General features: G+C 39.5%; 1 protein-coding gene across 1 annotated transcript in view; it reads left to right on the top strand.

Annotated features, from left to right (window-relative positions):
• ANKS1B (ankyrin repeat and sterile alpha motif domain containing 1B) overlaps positions 1-18755 on the top strand; it is a 1325415-nt gene that overhangs the window by 509669 nt on the left and 796991 nt on the right. Inside the window, 1 exon segment of the mRNA XM_043965259.1 lies at positions 6541-6721. Within this exon segment, the coding sequence (XP_043821194.1) occupies positions 6541-6721 (181 nt within the window).

Below are 18755 nucleotides of genomic sequence, written 5' to 3'. Positions count from 1 at the left end.
TGGAAAAATACTGTTTGGTAGCTGGAGGAAGAAGTAGACTAAATTTAGGGGTTTTGTTGATTTACACCCCCCACCCTGACATAGAGGGAACTGTATGTGTTGGAAGGCGGGAGAGAAGCAACTAGTGAAAGCAAGTGACTGAAGATGTTTAAAAGAGGAGACAAGCATTGGAACCAATAGGAGCTAGGGAGAGATGGGATCTAGGGCACAGGTGGAGAGGTTAGTTTTGGAGAAGAAGAATTATGGTGAGCATATGGGGGTACTTATATTAACTTTGAAAAGTAGCCAAATGCATTTGGAATTTCAGTGAATTTCTGTAAACACATACACTTTTTTCTGCCAAAAAATTCTTTCTAAACCCCTGTGAAATGACATCTGAGTGTGGAGAAATAGAAATACCTTAAAGTTCCAGTGAAAATTGACCAAATTTCTGAGTAATACTTCATTTGTTCTTCCCCTTTTTCCTCTGGCATATCTCTCTTTTGACCTTTTCCCCCACCATTCTATTTCTCCCCTTCTTATAAATGTGCCTTTCCTTATGCACAGTAGTAAGGAGAAAGGTCATTCCTAATATTTTGTTAGTAACCACCAAACCTTGCAAGTCAGCACCCCGGGATCACAGAATTATACAATCTCATAAATAGAAGGAATCCCCAGGTTATTTAGTTTCACTTATACCTCGACAGGAAGCCCTTCTGTATGATACCAAAGAAATCATCACCCAGAATTTTCTTGAAAACCTTCAGTGACAGGGAACTCACTAGCATTCAGGGCAGCTAGTTTCATTTCGGGGAAGCCCTGATTGCTAGGAAAGTTGTGTGTATATGTGTGTATGTTTGTGTGTGTGTGTTTGTTGTACATGTATATACACGTGTATCATTTTATTGCTGTCTTCTGTGTTCACATCATAGGATTAAAAGCTCATAGATTTAGAGCATCTATTCCAACCCTCTGATTTTACATATGAGGAAATAACTAAAGCCTAATATTAATTATATTAATTAATACTATTTCATAGTATTGGCTTTAGGGGCTGTTATTTTATCTCATCTTGACCTTTTCATACAGTCCCTAGGTCTAATTTTGGGTTTGGCACACACGTTTCCCATACCCTTCATTTTTTCCATGGATTTTTTGAACCTAGGTGAGGACTACACATTTATTCCCATTAAATTTCAGCATATTAGATTTAGCCAGCTACTCAAGTCTGTCATGTTCTTTTTGGACCACAGGAGCATGAGCCAGGAAGTTATATATTTCACTAGAAAGACCACTGGCCTTCAAGTCACAGGATGTGGATTCAAACCCCTCCTCTGAATTTTATTACCTTTGTGCTCTTAGGCAAATCACTGAACTTTTTTAGACCTCAGTTCGCATTTTTTTTTTTAATAAAATAAGGGCTTGTAGTAAGTAGATGGACTCTGAGGTTTCCTCCACTTCTTCGTCTTTAGGTATACTCCTCTGACTCTGTCATCCAGTTTATTAGTTCCTATGCCCAGTTTTGAGTCATCAGTAAAATTGATGTTTGCCATCTATGTCTTCCAAATCTTTGATAAAAGTGTTGAACACAACAGGGCTAGAGGCAGAGACAGGTGACCTCTCCTTGTAGACTTTCCTCTAGATTGGCTTCAGTCCTTTAATCACTACCATTTGGATCCAACTAGTGTTGTCCAACCAATAGTGAGTTCATCGAGTTATTCTCACATGTAGCCAATATCTCTCCATCTTGGCTATTTCATGTAACAGTTCACTGAGTTGAGAATTCTGGTTGCTTCTAATGAGAGAAGAGGACCTATTTATGGAGACCCACTTAACAATTTAGAGAAGATTTACCTTGTGCTCACATCTGGGTTTGCATCCTAACTCTAAAACTGACTACTTATGTGATCATAGGCAATTTAATGAAGCTCTCTGGCACAGTTTCCTCCTCTGGAATCTGGGGATCTATGAATCTATGAGCTGGGGATCATTGAATCATAAATTTAGAGCTGGAAGGGTCATTAGAGACCATTGAGTTGAACCTCTTCCTTGACAGATCAGGAAACTGAGGATAAGAAATGTTTTGACTTGTCAAAGGTCACATAGCTACTAAGTGTCTGAGTTAGACTTTGAATTCCCATCTTCCTTCTTCAGAGTTCAGCATTCTTTTCAATATGTCATCCAGATACAAATGAAAGTTGTTTTACTGGATTGTTGAATGACTCCAATGAGATCACAGATGTTGGGCCATTTTCAGGCCTTGCTAAGCTGCATGCATGTCAGTTGTTGTCATTATTATTATTGTAACAGACATAGCAGTCTCCAATTCCTGTTGTCAGACAAAGCCTTAGATTCAGTCATCTTTTTTGTTGTTGTTTTTTTATATAAATAGGTAGTTCTAGTACATGTCATTAAAACTTTTTGCTAAGGCATCTAGATGGCTCCATGGGTAAGAGTTTTGGATTCATAGACATGAAGATCTGAGTTCAAATTCCAGCTCAGAGACTTCCTAGCTGTGTTACTCTGGACAACTCACTTAACTGCTGTTTGTCTCAGTTTCTTCATCTGTAAATTGGGTATAATAATACCACCTATCTTGCAGGGTTGTTGTGAGGATCAAATGAGATAACAGATATATAACACTTTGTAGGTCTACAAGGTATTATATAAATGCTAGCTAGTTATTATTGTTCATTTGAATAGTACCAAGAAAATTGTGGATATTTTGGAACTGGGGTATTATCATATTATTCTAAACTCACATTTATGTGTATTGCCCTTTAAGACTTACAAGGTAATTACCTCATAGCATTAGAAACGAATTATTATCCCTATTTTATAAATGGGGAAACCAAGGCTCAGGGAGGTTCATTGATTTGCTCATGGTCATAATCAAGCAACAGTAAGTTTTTGTGTACCTATCATATGCCAGGCACTATACTAGGTATTGGGGATACAAATTTTAAAAAACCTTAGATATACCCTGTGCTCAAGAACTTACATTATTTTAATAAAAACACAGCATTTTGCAGAGAAGTAAATGCAAGATTTTTTTTGGGGGGGGGGGCATGCTCCTGTGATTTCATGACTGTATAGGGAGAACAATGAGTAACTTAGCCGTGCCAGTGAAGAGATGTAACAGCTTTATAGCATGGTCTTGGAGTCCTGAGGAGTTAAGTTAATTATCAGACATTGTATAGGTAGTGAGCAGCAGAACTGTAATTCGAACCTAGGTCTTTATTCTTTTTTTGTTTTGTTAGTAAGGCAATTGAGGTTAAGTGACTTGCCCAGGGTCACACAGCTAGTAAGTGTTAAGTGTCTGAGGACGGATTTGAACTCAGGTCCTCCTGAATCCAGGGCTGGTGCTCTATCCACTGTGCCACCTAGCTGCCCCCTTAGGTCTTAATTCTACAGAATTCCTCTATGGTCACCAAGGTCCAGGGACCTGGCTTTCTGAGGCTTTTAGCACCAGACATATCTTGTGGATAAATCAGCTTGACCTACATGGAATTCATGAGGGGGAAAATGATAGGATTCAAAATTTGACTCAGTTCTGACACACAGAGGTCAGTGGAAATCGAGAGGGTTGGGTTGACTTGTGCTTTCCTACAAAAGCCTGTGCCGCATCTCATTTAGGATCCATATCACTATTAGTGCTAATTGATGACATTGTAAAAATTAATTAGTGAAAGGAACATTGAATGGGCCAAAGACTAGTTCTGGCTCCGCCATTGAGCTGGCAAAGGATGATGAAGAATGACCTTTTCTTTATCTGAGTTTCTTCTGATGGATGCATTTTTTTTAAAATCTCCTTCAGAAGGGAATTATAATGGTAATAGGATGCTTGATATTATGCTAATAGACTTGAGTTCTTCATGAAGAATTGGTATAAAATGTCCTCATTTCTCTTGTCATTTTTTATTTTAAAGATGTCGTGAAGGTATAGAAAAGCATGGTATGGTGGACAAAAGGCTTTTAGGTACTCATCTCAGATACTTAGTAGCAGTGTGCCTCTAGTTAAGTCATTTAACCCCTCTCTGTCTCAGTTTCCTCATTTGTAAAACAGGGATGCTGATAACTCTTATATCACAGGATTATTGTGAGGATCAGTATAATATATGCAAGAGGCTTTGCCAAACTTAAAATGCTGAGCAAATACGAGTGGTTTGATGATGAGGATGGTGGTGGTGGTGGTGGTGGTGGTGTAGTAATTTGTTGCTGATCTCCATCAGTAGAGGGAGTTTGAGAAGAAGGTCTTCCCCACACTAATGAAATTCTAGGTTTGTACAGTGAAAAAAAAATGGCCAGCTACATATGAAAGTTAGGTACAATCTGGAAAAAATACAAAAGGGAGAAATGGAACATTTAAATATACTTATATTAGAATCCAGGATCATAGGATTTTGAGCAGAAGGGGACCTTAGAGATCATATAATCTGATTTATCTGAAATAACATGACCAAGTTTGCACAGGTGGTCAGGGGGAGAGCAAAATTCCTTACCATCCTCTCTGGGAATTTTTTTGCAGGGATGGGGCAATGAGGGTTAAGTGACTTGCCCAGGGTCACACAGCTAGCAAGTATCTGAGTCTGGATTTGAACTCAGGTCAGGGCTGGTGCTTTATTGACTGTACCACCCAGCTGTCCCCCCTCTCTAAGACTCTTTTTTACATCAAATCACATTGTTCTGCTTCTCTTAATGAATATCTTTCAAAAAGCAGCTCAGGTCTGCAGTTTAAATGGCAAAGAGGAGGGCAGCAGCAATATACCCTAAATGTCCACAGATGCATCATACACAAGAAGAGGAAAAGTTAGGCCCTAAAGTTTCAATCCCTTTTGTTCTTCTTCATGTGGTTGAAATAAAATGTTTGGTTTGCTTGCCTTGCATCCCTATTCCAAGATGGAGGATAGACTTAAAATTAAATAAATGCATTAGGTTCATGGGGAGAATAGAAAAGTGAGAGCTAAGTTGACTTGTGTTGGATTTTATCCCAATGGTGAATTATTAATATTTCAGTAGTGCAAATATTAGGACAAAGTTTGGCTGATCTTCAAAGAATGTGTGGTGCTTTGAAGGCTTATTAGCATCCTCAGAATCTAGAGTTGGAAGGGAAATTAGAGGTCATTGAGCCCAATCTCTACCTGATGCATGGATCTCTTCCACAATTAGTGATCATCCAGTCACAGCTTGAAAAGTATTGGAAGAAATGTCTACTGATGGAAGATGGTAAGAGCTCTGCAATTCAGAACAATTTAATTAAGACTACAAGGGAACAAATCCATTACTGGCAAAGGGAATAGGTTAGATCTCAGAGGTTCTTTATGTCTCTCAGTTATATCCATTCATTGACTTTGCATGGCTTTTGGAGATTAATGGCAATCTTTAAGAAATTAATAAATGTCCTCTGCCCAATTCCATTTGGGTTCCTTGTATTGTATTGAATACCCATTACCTGATTTTTGCTGACAGAATTCCAAAACACTGAATGGAACAGACAGAGAGTAACAACTTATAATGCCTCAGCCTTGAGAGTCTTAGGGATAATAAAATCAGAGATCTAAAGCTGGGAGGTACCTTAGAAGCCATTTGGTCTATTCCCCTCATTTTATAGAAGAGGAAACCAAGGCCCAGGGATAGGATGTGTTCACCCAAGATCCAAGACATAGAAAATTTCAGAGGTAGTATTTGAACTCATGTCCTTTGACTTCAGAGTAAGTACCCTTTCCCCTGCATCAGAGCTGCCTCCTTATAGCTCACTCATCATAGAGGATTACAACTTTCACATCTGGCCATCCTGAGAAATGGTTTTCTGTGTCATGGTCAGTACATGGGAAATGTAAGGAAATCTCTAGTGATTTTGAAAGCATCATTTAGTAGAGTTACGCTTCTATAAGAAGAGTTGGATTTCATATGTACCTCTCACCCTATATGATGTCTTTACCAATTGCGCTGACTTTCTTGAACATATAATTGTTAATGGTGCCCTTGTCTTTCCTAGGAAAACAGTAGTTTAACACAGTTTAATAAATACTTTTTTTGTTGTTTTTTTTTTTGTTTTTTTAGTGAGGCAATTGGGGTTAAGTGACTTGCCCAGGGTCACACAGCTAGTAAGTGTTAAGTGTCTGAGACTGGATTTGAACTCAGGTACTCCTGACTCCAGAGCCGGTGCTCTATCCACTGCGCCATCTAGCTGCCCCAATAAATACTTTTTACCAAGACCATCTTAGAAAAGGAGCATGCTAGAGTGGGTACAGGGCTAGTCTTAGAGTCAAAAAGACTTGGATTTAAGCCTGGTTTCTCTCCCATACTAGCTGTGTATACCCGGCCTCATGACTTAACCTCTTCTTATTCCAAGAAACTCTCTCAAGCATGTGAGTTATCAGCTAGATGAGTTGTTAATCCACATCAGTGGGATAAGTTTCTGAACTATGGGATTGCCAGCACCAAAGCAACCACTGGTCCAGATGAGGAAATGAAACAGAGAGGAAGGTTAAAGTGGTGGGGAGTGGGCAGAAATGAAAATATCTTCCTAAACACTCTGTGTACATTTGTTTATTTTAGCCTAAGCAACGGACATCAATTGTGTCTTCCCTGGATTTCCACCGCTTGAATCATAGCCATAATGACTTGGAAGCCAACTCCTTCCCAGCATGTAAAAACTTTCCTGACAGCCCCTCAGTCACTCCGCCCAACTGCTCAACCGGATCCCTGGAAGGCAGCAGTGAAGGTGCTGACCAGACAGGTAAAACAATTTCACTTGTGCTCTCTCTTTAGGCTTTTGAGGATGAAGCTCTTGAGGGAGAAGAAATAAGAGCAGACTTAAGTCACTCCACACCAGTTATAGGTCTCTAAGTTAATCACATCCCAATATGTCAGAGGGCTCAAGCAGTTAAAATGGAGACTCAGAGCTTCCTTACAATACGAAAAGGTAAAATTTCCCTTGGGCAGTATCTGATATTAACATTGGCTGATCTGGTCCAGAGTTCTTTCTAGGGCAGTAGGTTCTCACAGTGTATTTTTTGTGGTAGTTGTAATTTGGAATTAGACATGCCCAAATAGAAGACACACCGGATAGCTGTAAGTGTTCTTGTTTTGGGGGGACAAGAGAAAGAGTTTTAGGCATTGTGCCTATTTGAATCTGGATTTTAAAAGCCACGTTTAAATAACTCTGTATGGTTTGAAGTATACTTTATATACACTTTCCCATTTGATCCTCAAAATAGTGCCATGAAATAAGATGCTGCCATTATTTTTAGTTCCCATTTTACAATGAGTTCACTGAGGCTGCAGACTGCCTTTGAAAGATGTTAAGTCAAAGAACTGTAAGAGTATAGATTTAGGGTCAGAAGGAATTTCAAATACTATCTGGTCCAACTGCCTCATTTTACAGATGAAGAAACTGAGGTCCAAGGATGTAAACTAACTTACTTTGGGACATACAGCTAATGCATGTAAAAGGTAGGATCTTAACTCTCACTCCAAGGCCACTGTCCTATGTTGCCTTTCAAGTAGGCAAAAAAGATTTCCCTAGACTACATTTCTTTTTCAGTTTAGGACAAGTCATCTTTTCTCAACCTCATTCACTATCAATTTATCGCAATCTTATTTATAGAAGTCTGATTCAGTACAGTTTTAGTAATGCTGATAATTATGGTATGGGTACAAGAATTGTTTGTTCTAATCGGTATTATTTACCAAACATCAATAAATACCTGATGATGGTGTGGGTAAAAGGTCCTGAACAGGACATATCTGAAGCATGTGAAGAGAGTCTCTGTTAAGCAACATCACTAACATGCCATATGCTGGAATGGTGTCCAGATGCTGATATGTAGACTGTTGGAAGCCTCAGTCTCTTCCACTGGCTGCCATCCTTAGGAGGGCCCATGTGTCCATGGCTGCTAAGGAGTTTGAGGCCACCCTCCCTCCCTCTGTCCTCAGTAGTCTTTCTGATCTGGTCTAGAGGATGCTGGAGGGAAAAGATGAAAACATTTCATAATTATAGCCCATATATAGATCCCTCTGTCATCTGTAAAGCATTCTGAACGCATTATCTTGTGGAAGCCCGGGCCGCTCCTCTGAAGTCAACAGTGTAATTGTTGATATTTTCATTGCACAAGTGAGGAAGCTGAGGCTGGAGAAGGGGCAGTTTAGAAACTTGCCGAAGGTCACGGTTGGTAACCTGGAAAGTTAGAACCGAAAAGGACGTTTGAGGTTGTCTAGTTCAATTCCTTCATTTTTTTCAATGAAGAAACTGAAGTCCAGAGATGGGCAGTGGTTTTTTTCAAGGTCAGACACTTGTTATGTGGCAGAGGTCAGATTTCAGTCCTAGGTGCTGGTGGTGTTTGTCGTTCCTTCTCAAAGGAGACCATAACCAATGTAATGACTTACAATGAATTGGATTTAAGTGAGGGAGGGCTATGCAAGATCACCACCCTCACTCTCTCCTCCAGAGCCATCTGGGGCCGGTGGCAAGATATACATTAGGAAGCCTGGAGATGGCCCTGCATGTTTAAGGTCATTGGAGTTAAGTGACTTGCTCATGGTCACACAGCTAGGAAGTGCCTGAGGTGAGATTTGAGTGCAGGTCTTCCTGATTCCAGGGCCAGTGTTTTATTCACTGTACCACCTAGCTGCCCCAGTTCTAGGTGGTGCCTGAACTTGAGAGCTGGGCTTGGAAACCACAAGACCTTAATTCAGTTCCTGTCTCATACACTTAGTAGTTATGCTACCCTTAGCACTCAGTTTCCATATCTGTAGAATGGGGATAAACAGTTGCACTTTGCCAACAGGGTTCTTGCAAGGTTTAAGTATGTTAACATATTTAAAGGTCATTGTAGATATTGAAGCATTACATAGTTGTTTATTGTTGTTGTTAATGGGTTATTTATTTATTTATTTTTTAGTGAGGCACTTGGGGTTAAGTGACTTGCCCAAGGTCACACAGCTAGTAAGTGTCAAGAGTCTGAGGTCAGATTTAATCTCAGGTCCTCCTGAATCCAGGGCCGGTACTTTATCCACTGTGCCACCTAGCTGCGCCTGTTATTGTTAATTATAGTTAGGATAAACTTTTCTGTATCCCCAGACAAGTCATTTAATTTCTCTCAGCTTTGAATTCAGCGAGTTATAGGAGCATAAGATTTAGTCTTGGATATGATCTAATTCAACCCCTTTCTTCCGCAGATGACCAAAAAACCCTGACTTATCCCAGTAGCTGATCTTTTTCTTATACAAATTGAGCTTATTGTTAAAGTGGTACTTTTATTCCTAGTATATTTGATTACTTGGGGGGAAATATACATCTTGACAAAAATGGCCTTTAACAGAACTGAACAAGGAACAGCCCACCCTTAGAACTTTCAGAGGATCACACAGCACAGTTTGTGGCAGAGAGCTAATGAATTTCTTATGAAATTTGGCTGCTACGAAACTTACTTGAGTCATCTTAACCACTGTTCCACAGTGAATGAGAAGTCTGGACTTAGGTGAGGAAGATCTGAGTTTAAATCTTACCTCATACACTATCTGTGTGACCCTTTGAAATTTGCTTAAACTCTCTCAGCCTCAGTTTCCCTACCTGCAAAGTGGTGATAATAGTACCAGTCTCCCCTGGGGTTGTGGTAAGGATACAATGAGATAACAAGAAGAGTGCATTGGAAACCTTAAAGAGTTTATGGGCATGTAGTTTCTGCTTCCTCCTCTTCCTTTTCCTCCTCATTAATGTTAGTACTTTCTTCTATAAGTACTTTGTTGTTGACTACTTGAGCAAAGCTCACTCATTATTCATTAGCTAACATACTTGAAGAAGTAATAAAGTGAGCTCATCAACCTCAAGCTACTTACCCACCTGGACATATCAAGGACTACTGAACAACTCATCATAAGAGAGCTAATGCTGGGTTCTCTCTCTCTGCCTCTCTCTCTGCCTCTATCTCTGTCTTTCTCTTTGTATCTCTGTATCTGTGTTTCTGTCTGTCTCTCTCCCCCTTCCCTCCTCCCTCCCTTCCCCCCTCCCCTTTCTCTCCTCACTTTCTCCCCTCTCTCCCCTCCCTCTCTCCTCTCTTTCCTTTTCTCTCTCTCTCTTCCTCTTCTTCTCTCCCCTCTCCGTCCCTCTCCACACTTCCTGTTGTAGGATCTTTGTTCTATGCCTTATCTCTAGAATGGAAGGGAATGGTGGTGAGACAGTTGGGAGGTAGAGTAGTATGGAAGAAAGAATATTGACTTTCTTCTTTGTAAAATAAGATTGTTGGTCTGGATGGTATCTAAACATCCCTTATGGCTCTCCATAATGATTTTAAGATTGCTGAGTGGGGGCAGCTAGGTGGGGCAGTGGATAGAGCACCGGCCCTGGATTCAGGAGGACCCGAGTTCAAATCCAGCCTCAGACACTTAACACTTACTAGCTGTGTGACCCTGTGCAAGTCACTTAACTCCAATTGCCTCACCAAAAAAAAAAAAAAAAAAGATTGCTGAGTAAACATTTGTGAGTATATTTTAATCACTGGAAGAATTTCCAGGGGGAAAAAAAAACCCAACATGTAAAGAATGAGCCCTATCTCTGTCTACCCTCCAATGAGTTCACTTTCACTAGTGGACATTTCAGTGCTCATATTCTCTTTTGCTATACACATGAATTAAAATGGCATACAATTAACCAGTCAGTAAACACTTATTAAGGGCTAACTATGTGCCTAACATTGTGCTAAACAATGAGGATTTTAGATTTTCTATTTCTTGCTTGAAATAAATTAATGGCAACCTTAAATTAAAGCTGTATTTCTGAATTCTTCTGAAAACATCTGTTCATTTTTTTTTAAAGTCAGGACTCTTTTGAAAGCCACCTGGGTTAAGAAATGTCTTTGATTTTTCTTGGAAGTAAGAACACCTCCTTGCACCTCCCCACTCCAATGACTGACACAGAGTAAGTAAAGATGTTGACATGAACTTAGATGGTGTTTGGGGAACTGGAGTCTTTTCAGCAATTGTCACATGGTATTAGTTGCTGTCTGCTTCATCTGCTGAAGTAGCCTGACCTTGCTAATTGTCATACCAAGGAACTGAAACTGTTCTGTGCACAACAGTCAGTGTTGGACTCAACAAACTCTTGCTCCCCAAACTCAAATAGTCATCTTTAATATCCATGTATTCATAGAAGTGTGTGTTTAGCTGGATTGGACTTGGTGACTCCTCCCTGAATTTTGGAATATATTGTTTGGAATGACCTCCTTTTGGAAGTTTTTTCTTACCCCCAACTCCCAAACTTACCTCCCCCTGATGCCATACATATTATTATTTTCTTCTCATATGTTCCCAGGGAATTTTGACTCTCTCTCCTTTGTCCTCCTTGGACCTGTTAATAATGTCACCCTTCATGTCTAAGTCATGTATCTGTTTGGGAGTATTTCTCAGGACATTGTTGGAGAGCTTTTAGACCAATATCCTGGCAAAGACTCATGATCCAAGTCTTTCCAGTTGTTTCTCCAGCAGTCTTTGTCACCTAGTGAGTTTTTATCCCTAGTAGCTAGGGTCTTTGGCTTTATCAAAAACTAGACGCCTGCATTATGTTTTGTTTTGCTTCGGCATGTTAAGTAACTGTTCTCTTCTACTGAATGACTTATCTCATATGATTGTTAACAATCTTCAGTTCTTTTGAGTATTGCTTTCCTGGTGTATCCTGGGACTACCTATCTGTTGGGAATGCTTTGTGATCTTAAATATTTCTACTGGTTGCCTCCATTTCTTGGCTATCAAATTCTTATCAGAGTCTTTTGATCCAAAACCTTTCCCTTCCCTAGCCAACACCTTTTCTTCTTGTAATTGCACTGTTTTTCTTATGCAAAAGCTTTTAAATGCCTTGCAATTAAAGTTATTTATTTTGTCTTTTATACTTTTCTCTGTTTCCTTGTTGAGAATTCTCCTGTTATTGTCTGCTAGTCAACAAGAATTTCTTAGGTGCCTAACATGTGTTGGGCTACGAACTAGGGAGCCAAGGAAAGATAAAAGATTATCCTTGCCCTCCAGGAGCTCACAGTCTAAATGGGGAGAAAGCATGCAAAGGATTGTACAAACAAGGCATAGACAGGAGAAATGGGAAGTGATCAGGAAAGGGCAGGCACAAGAATTAGGTGAGATCCGGAAATGCTTTCTGAAGGAGGTGGGTTAGCTGGGACATGAAGGAGGCTGGGAGGTGGAGATGAGAAGAGAGAGCATTCCAGGCATGGTGGACAGCCAGGGGAAATGACCAGAGTTAGCCATGGAGTTTCTTTTTTGATCAATAGTAGAGAGACCACTGTCCCTGGATAAAAGAGTATGTGGGATAAGAGGAGGCTATAAAGTAAAGCCTAGGGGGCAGCTAGGTGGCACAGTGGATAGAACACCAGCCCTGGATTCAGGAGGATCTGAGTTCAAATCTAGCCTGAGACACTTAACACTTACTAGCTGTGTGACCCTGGGGCAAGTCATTTAACCCCAATTGCCTCACCAAAAAAAATTAAATTAAATTTAATTTAATTTAAAAAAGTAAAGCCTGGAAAAGTGGGAAGACAGATTATGAAGGGCTTTGAACTTAACACATGAATATATTGCCTTCTGTCTCCCACTCATTCACAAAAATGAGGTGCCTTATTGTTGCTTATTATGTAGAAGATTTTCTTGTTCAGGTACAGCTTTCCCAGCTGACACTAGAGGTCCTGTTCCACAAAGAGGACACGTCCTTTCCAGTGGTGCACACACTGGTGCACTTGCGGGGAGAGATGTGCCTAGGACATACTTGGAATTTTAATCTGTGTCATTGATATTTTCTCCATCTCTTTCTCAAGTGTAGATGATCTACAAAACAACAAATCCCAGTTTACAACATTTGCTGGTTTCTGAGGTGGAGGTGTTCACACTGGAAATTTAACAATTGTCTCTCAAGGGTCCCTTAAATACAGCTCCAGCATACCTATGTGTATAGGCAGACATAATAAAAGTTAAACCCTCCTGATACACAGGTCTGTGGAATTCATATCCAAGACCTGGAAAGCTCCATTAAGACCCACCTCCCACCCCCACCCCCCAGGATGCTCAGGATGAGGTCAGGAAAGTGATGGAAGCAGGTGTGGGAATGATACCAGTGATGTTGGAATTTCTTGGTTTCATTGGGGCTTCATCAAAGTATTTGGTGAGTAATAATTTTTTAGAATAATAAGATCCTAAATTTAGAAGTAGAAGGAACCGTACAAGCAATCTAGTCCAACTCTTTATTTTACATGTGAGAGATATGCAGTGCATAGTTAATCTCTATGGTCACTTGGTCAGTCAGTGAGCATTTATTCAGCCAGTGGTTCTTAACCTCTGTATTTTAGTGAGGAGGGAAGTGACATTGGCAGACTTGAGGTTTAGGAAGATCACATTGGCAGATGAGTGGAAGATGGAATGGGTTGGAGAAGATGGGAGAAATTGGAGGGAGGGAGATCCCCAAAGGCTGCTAAACACTTTTCAGGTATAAGGTGATTGATTGGTGGTGGTTGTCCTTCCTACCCAAAGAGGACCAAAATGGCATCACTAAGTCAAGGTCAATGTACAGTGTGTTCAGCCTTGGTTGATCACACCAATAGAGCTCAAAAGTCTCTACTACAGGTCTGGCACAAATAGTTCATATGAACATCTGGGATGCAAGGACCTGCTTTAGGGTAACATAGTAGTTTGAGTAGTGAGATAATTGTTGACCTATATCTTTTTATAGTATATGGAGACATCATGGTGTGATGAAAAGTCTGAAGACTTGTTGGAATTCTTGTTCTTCTAATCTCTACTTGAGATCCCTTCCAATTTTAAATTAGTGTGTGATTTTCTGATCTGACTGCATCTCTATGTCATGGGGAGAAGAAAGGCCAGGACCTAGAATCTAGGAGACCTGGAGAGGTCAGGTCTTAGAAGACTGACCTAGGAAACAGTAGGAGTCAGGAAGTCACCTAGTATGTATTGTGAAGAGACAGTGAGCACTGTAATGCACAGCATCATCACTGTCAATTTGGAAGAGATTGTAGAAGGTGTTGTGTCCAAATCTGTTGTTTTACAGATGAATAATCTAAGGCTGAGAAATTAAGGGGCACATTCAGAGTTTCCTATCTCCATACCCAAGCATTCCATCTACTGTTCCACATAGCTACTCTTCTGACAGGCTATGGTACCTGGGAAGTCCCTGGAGATAGGAAGAAGAGTAGGTTAATCCCAGGGGTCTGGAAAGTCCAGAAAGTCAGTTGGGAATAGACAGAGACCCCAGGGTCAGGAAAACAGCCAGAGTCCACAAGTTACTAAAGGTGAGGTCGAGGCCAGGCAGGTTCTTTGTTCTCTTCCTGTATTTTATTCTTCCCAAAGCTCAGAGGTAGATGAGGACTTAATAGTGTGTGTGTTGTAGACAGAACCCTTCAGGTATCCAGGGAGCCTAATTAGAGCAGGGGCAAAGGCCTGAGCCATCCAAGGGAATCTTATTCTGTAAATCTATTCTCTTTTACTTTATCTTTTATTGGACTAATTTTCTCTTGGCTTTGCCTACTGTGAATATGTGTGAAAAATAAAACAACACTGTTAGCTGAATTTTTCTGTGAAATTCTCGTTCAATACTTGTACTATCTCTTCTTTAATTATCTTGTCTCGTTCAGTTTGCTTGATAGTTCCTCCACCCTCCCTGGGCCCCAATTTCCTCTACTAGACTGTTTTTATCTCTGGAAAAATCTTTCTGCTTATCGGTTGTATTTGTGTGAGATATATATATATATATATATATATATATATATACATACACACACACATACATATATATATACATACATACATATATATATATGTATGTGTGTGTGTGTATATATATATATATATATATATATATATATATATATATATATATATATATATATATGGGATCATTAGAGCTAAAACAAATCTTTAGGAGAAAAGCCAACAGCAACTTAAAAAAAAATGAAAAAAGTCTTTAAGTATTTCAGGTTGGTACAACTGACCAGTTTTCTTCCTTGTAACCTCATTGACTGTTCTACTAGCTTTATAATGATGTATATTGGCATAGATCTATTTATCATATTCACAGATCACACAAAACTAGGAGAAGTCTTAGAAAATATATTAGGTGGCAGAATCATGATCCCAAGAGATCTTAACAGATTGGAATGGTGTACAAAATCTAAGGTGAGCTTTAATAGGGTAAAACTTAAAGCACTCTAACCACACACACACACACACAAAAAAAAAACAACAACAACAAAACAAGTGAATGGAATACTTATATTGTCTAGACTAGGATATACCTATAGAAAGCTTGCATTAGTAAATAGATCTCAGAAAGCACTTCCAAATGGACAAAGAGTTGGGCTCAGAATTGAATGGCAGGAAAAGAGTTATCTGCATGTTTTTTGGGAATTAGAAAAAATATTTTATGAATAAATAATAACAATAATTAGCATTTATATAGAGTTTGAAGGTTTCCAAAGTGCTTTACAAATATCACCTTATCCTCACAACAATCCTGGGAGATCTGCTATTATTATTTTACAGATAGAAGAACTAAGGCAGGCACAGGTTAAATGACTTGCCTAGGGTCACATAGTTATTAAATGTCTGAGGGTGATTTTAAACTCCATTGTTTCTGACTTTCAGTCCAGCGCTCTATCCATTGTACTACCAAGCTGGTGACCTCTGTAAAAAAGGGGATACCAATGAAACTATGATGCATATATGTAGATGGTCCCTCTAGAGGAACAGGTTGGAACCTACGCCTGATTGCTTTGAGTGACTTTCATTTGTTTTTCCTTCTAAATTTAGCCCCTGAGGTCCATTGAATATGCTGGAGACCTACCTCATTTTCTCTTCTTATAACAAGGATATATGGGTGGCATATGGGCTGCCAAAAGAAATGTAGGATTTGGGGGAAAAGATGACTAGCCATGTGGGAGAAGCAAAAAAAATAACTGATAAATATCTGTGTTTATGTAAGAAAGGGTGAATGGTTCCACCTATGAAGGTGGACCCTTTGGGGTCAACTTAGGAGAGAACATGGACAAGAATACATGAGATGGGCTCAGTTGGTCTCTATATCATTGTGAGAAATGCCCACATCAATGATCTAAGCATACATCTTTTGATATAATGCAATAAAGGTAAAGTCACAGCTCAGGTGGCAGGGCATAATAAATGGAGTGGTGAACTTGGTGACTGGGTGGGTTCAAATCTTGCCTCTGACATTTACTGGCTGTGTTACTGTGGGCATGTTCATTTAACCTCATTGACCTAGTGACCTAGACATCACAAGAGGTTTTCTGGCAGAGCCTGGTTGAATAATAGTCACAAATGTATAGGGAATTCTTTGTCAGGTATTTGAGGGCATGAACTCTGAGGTTCATTCCAACTCTGAGATTCTAGAAATTTGTGATGGATTCCTGAGGTCAAACTTGTGAAATCATCCATCTACTATTTGAAATGTGGAACATGCCCATTGTCTGTGTTCCCTTTCACTCATATACATAATCAGGAGAGTGATGACTATATGTGTGACGATAAAAGAATTCAGATTTCCTTCTGGTAAGGAAGCACATGCTTTTGAAAGGAATCATTGTTAACTGAGCACATCTTCCAGCTCAAAAATGATTTATACTGTGACAAGCCATCATCTCAGATGAGGTCTTTATATCATGTTACATAATTTTTGAGTATTTTTCCACATTTCTTCTTGAGTCTAAGTGCTAAGTTAATGCTACCAGTTTTCATTTTAAGCTATAGGAGCATTCAATATTCTCCAAACCATTGATAAGTTGGGGCCCGTTGATTTGTGACTGGATTGTATTTCTGCCATTTGTTGGGATCCTTTTTACATCAAATTATGCCTAATCGATAAAATATTGGATCTTAGTGTTTTCATTTATGCACAAAATGTAAGAGTCAGTTACTCTTAATATGTAATCTATTATTTTCTTGTTACTGCCCCATGGAAAAATATGACTCTCAAGAACTTGGAGGTCACCTAAACAAAAGTCTTTCATTCTGGAGATCATAGGGTCATTAGATCACAGATTTAAGGCTGATTGGGGCTTTAAAGGTCATCACACCAAATTATATAGTTAAGGGTTTAGATGTAGGAAAGGATCTTAAAGGTCATTTAGTCCAACTCTGTTATTTTCCAGTTCAGGAATTGAAAGTCCTCACAGGTCAGATGCCTAGCCCCAGGCTACATAGTTGATGAGTATCCTGGCCAAGATTTCTTGAATACTAAAGCACTGTACTAAACAGCAGTACCAGCAACAACAGAGCATTAAATAATGGCACCATCCTGAATTCTTGTTTTCTATTTCTAATACTGAATATAAAAGTAGACAAAAAAGAATAACCCAAATTTTAAAACTCTGATATTATATGTACTGTTCCTCACCCATTAGAACAATACTTTTTAATAAATCATAACATTCCAAATTTTATGGGCTCCAATCTGTGTGGAATAAAAAGCTTTGAATGTATTGAGACCTATAACAAAAAGTGAAAAGTTCGTGGGGACAGGAAGAGGTACGCATCCTCCCCACCATCCTGTCTGTTATTGCAGTTATTCCGAAGACGCTTTCCATGAGCCTACAGAAGACGAGCTTCTGTCCCAGTACTTTTATTCAATGACATAAAGCAATCATTTTATCCCCTTATGTAATATTGACTGCAGAATATTTAATGACATCTCAGGGTTGTTTCCACATTAACTTCATCAAAAAAAGATGAAAGAGATAAGGATTTTTGTTTGTTTTGTTTGTTTGTTTGTTTTGCTTCTGTTTTTTTGGTTTTGGGTTTTGTTTTTGTTTTTGTTTTAGTGAGGCAATTGGGGTTAAGTGACTTGCCCATGGTCACACAGCTGGTAAGTGTGTGTTAAGTGTCTGAGGCCGGATTTGAACTCAGGTACTCCTGACTCCAGGGCCAGTGCTCTATCCACTGCACCACCTAGCTGCCCCATTGTTTTGTTTTTGTTTTGTTTTATTTTTGTTTTTTGGTGGGGCAATGAGGGTTAAGTGACTTGCCCAGGGTCACACAGCTAGTAAGTGTCAAGTGTCTGAGGGCAGATTTGAACTCTGGTATTCCTGACTGCAGGCCTGAAATTCTATCCACTGTGCCACTTAGCTGCCCCTAGGTCCTCCTGAATTCAGTGCTGGTGCTTTATCCATTGTGCCACCTAGCTGCTCCTGAAAGAGATTAGGTCTAACCAGAGCAGCAGCAATTGACAAGCATATAGGATTTTAATATTTGAAAAATGCTTGATGTGCATTATTTCTGTGCCAGACTTAAAATCACAAGCAACATTTTCTCAGCAATCCATGAGGTAGGTGCTTTTATTATTTCCATTCAATAGAAGTTGAAACTGAGGTTTAGGAACAGAAAGGGATTTGTCACTGTCCCTTTTAATATCAATCCAATGGACCAGCAACTTGGTCAGTCTATTTCATGCTGTAGTCATTTTGTTTGTACATATTGTCTCTCCAAAGGGAATGTAAGCTCACTGAGGACAGGGGTTGTTTTCTTATCTTCTATCTCCAGCACTTAGCATAGTCCCTGGAACATAGCAGGAGATTTTAGTTCAGTTCAGTTCTTTGGCAGTAATATCCGACTCTTTGTAACTCTTTTTGGTGTTTTTACAGATGAGGCACTGAGGTAAAGAGGATTAAGTGATTTGCCTTGGATCACACAGCTAATAAGTGGCTGAGGCTGCCTTTGGAGTCAGATCTTCCTAACTCTAGGCCCTGTACTTTCTT

Source organism: Dromiciops gliroides, chromosome 5 (assembly GCF_019393635.1).
Source record: "Dromiciops gliroides isolate mDroGli1 chromosome 5, mDroGli1.pri, whole genome shotgun sequence".
Taxonomy (NCBI): Eukaryota; Metazoa; Chordata; class Mammalia; order Microbiotheria; family Microbiotheriidae; genus Dromiciops; species Dromiciops gliroides.
Note: the sequence above shows the minus strand (reverse complement) of the source record. Positions and strands in the feature narration are given on the sequence as shown.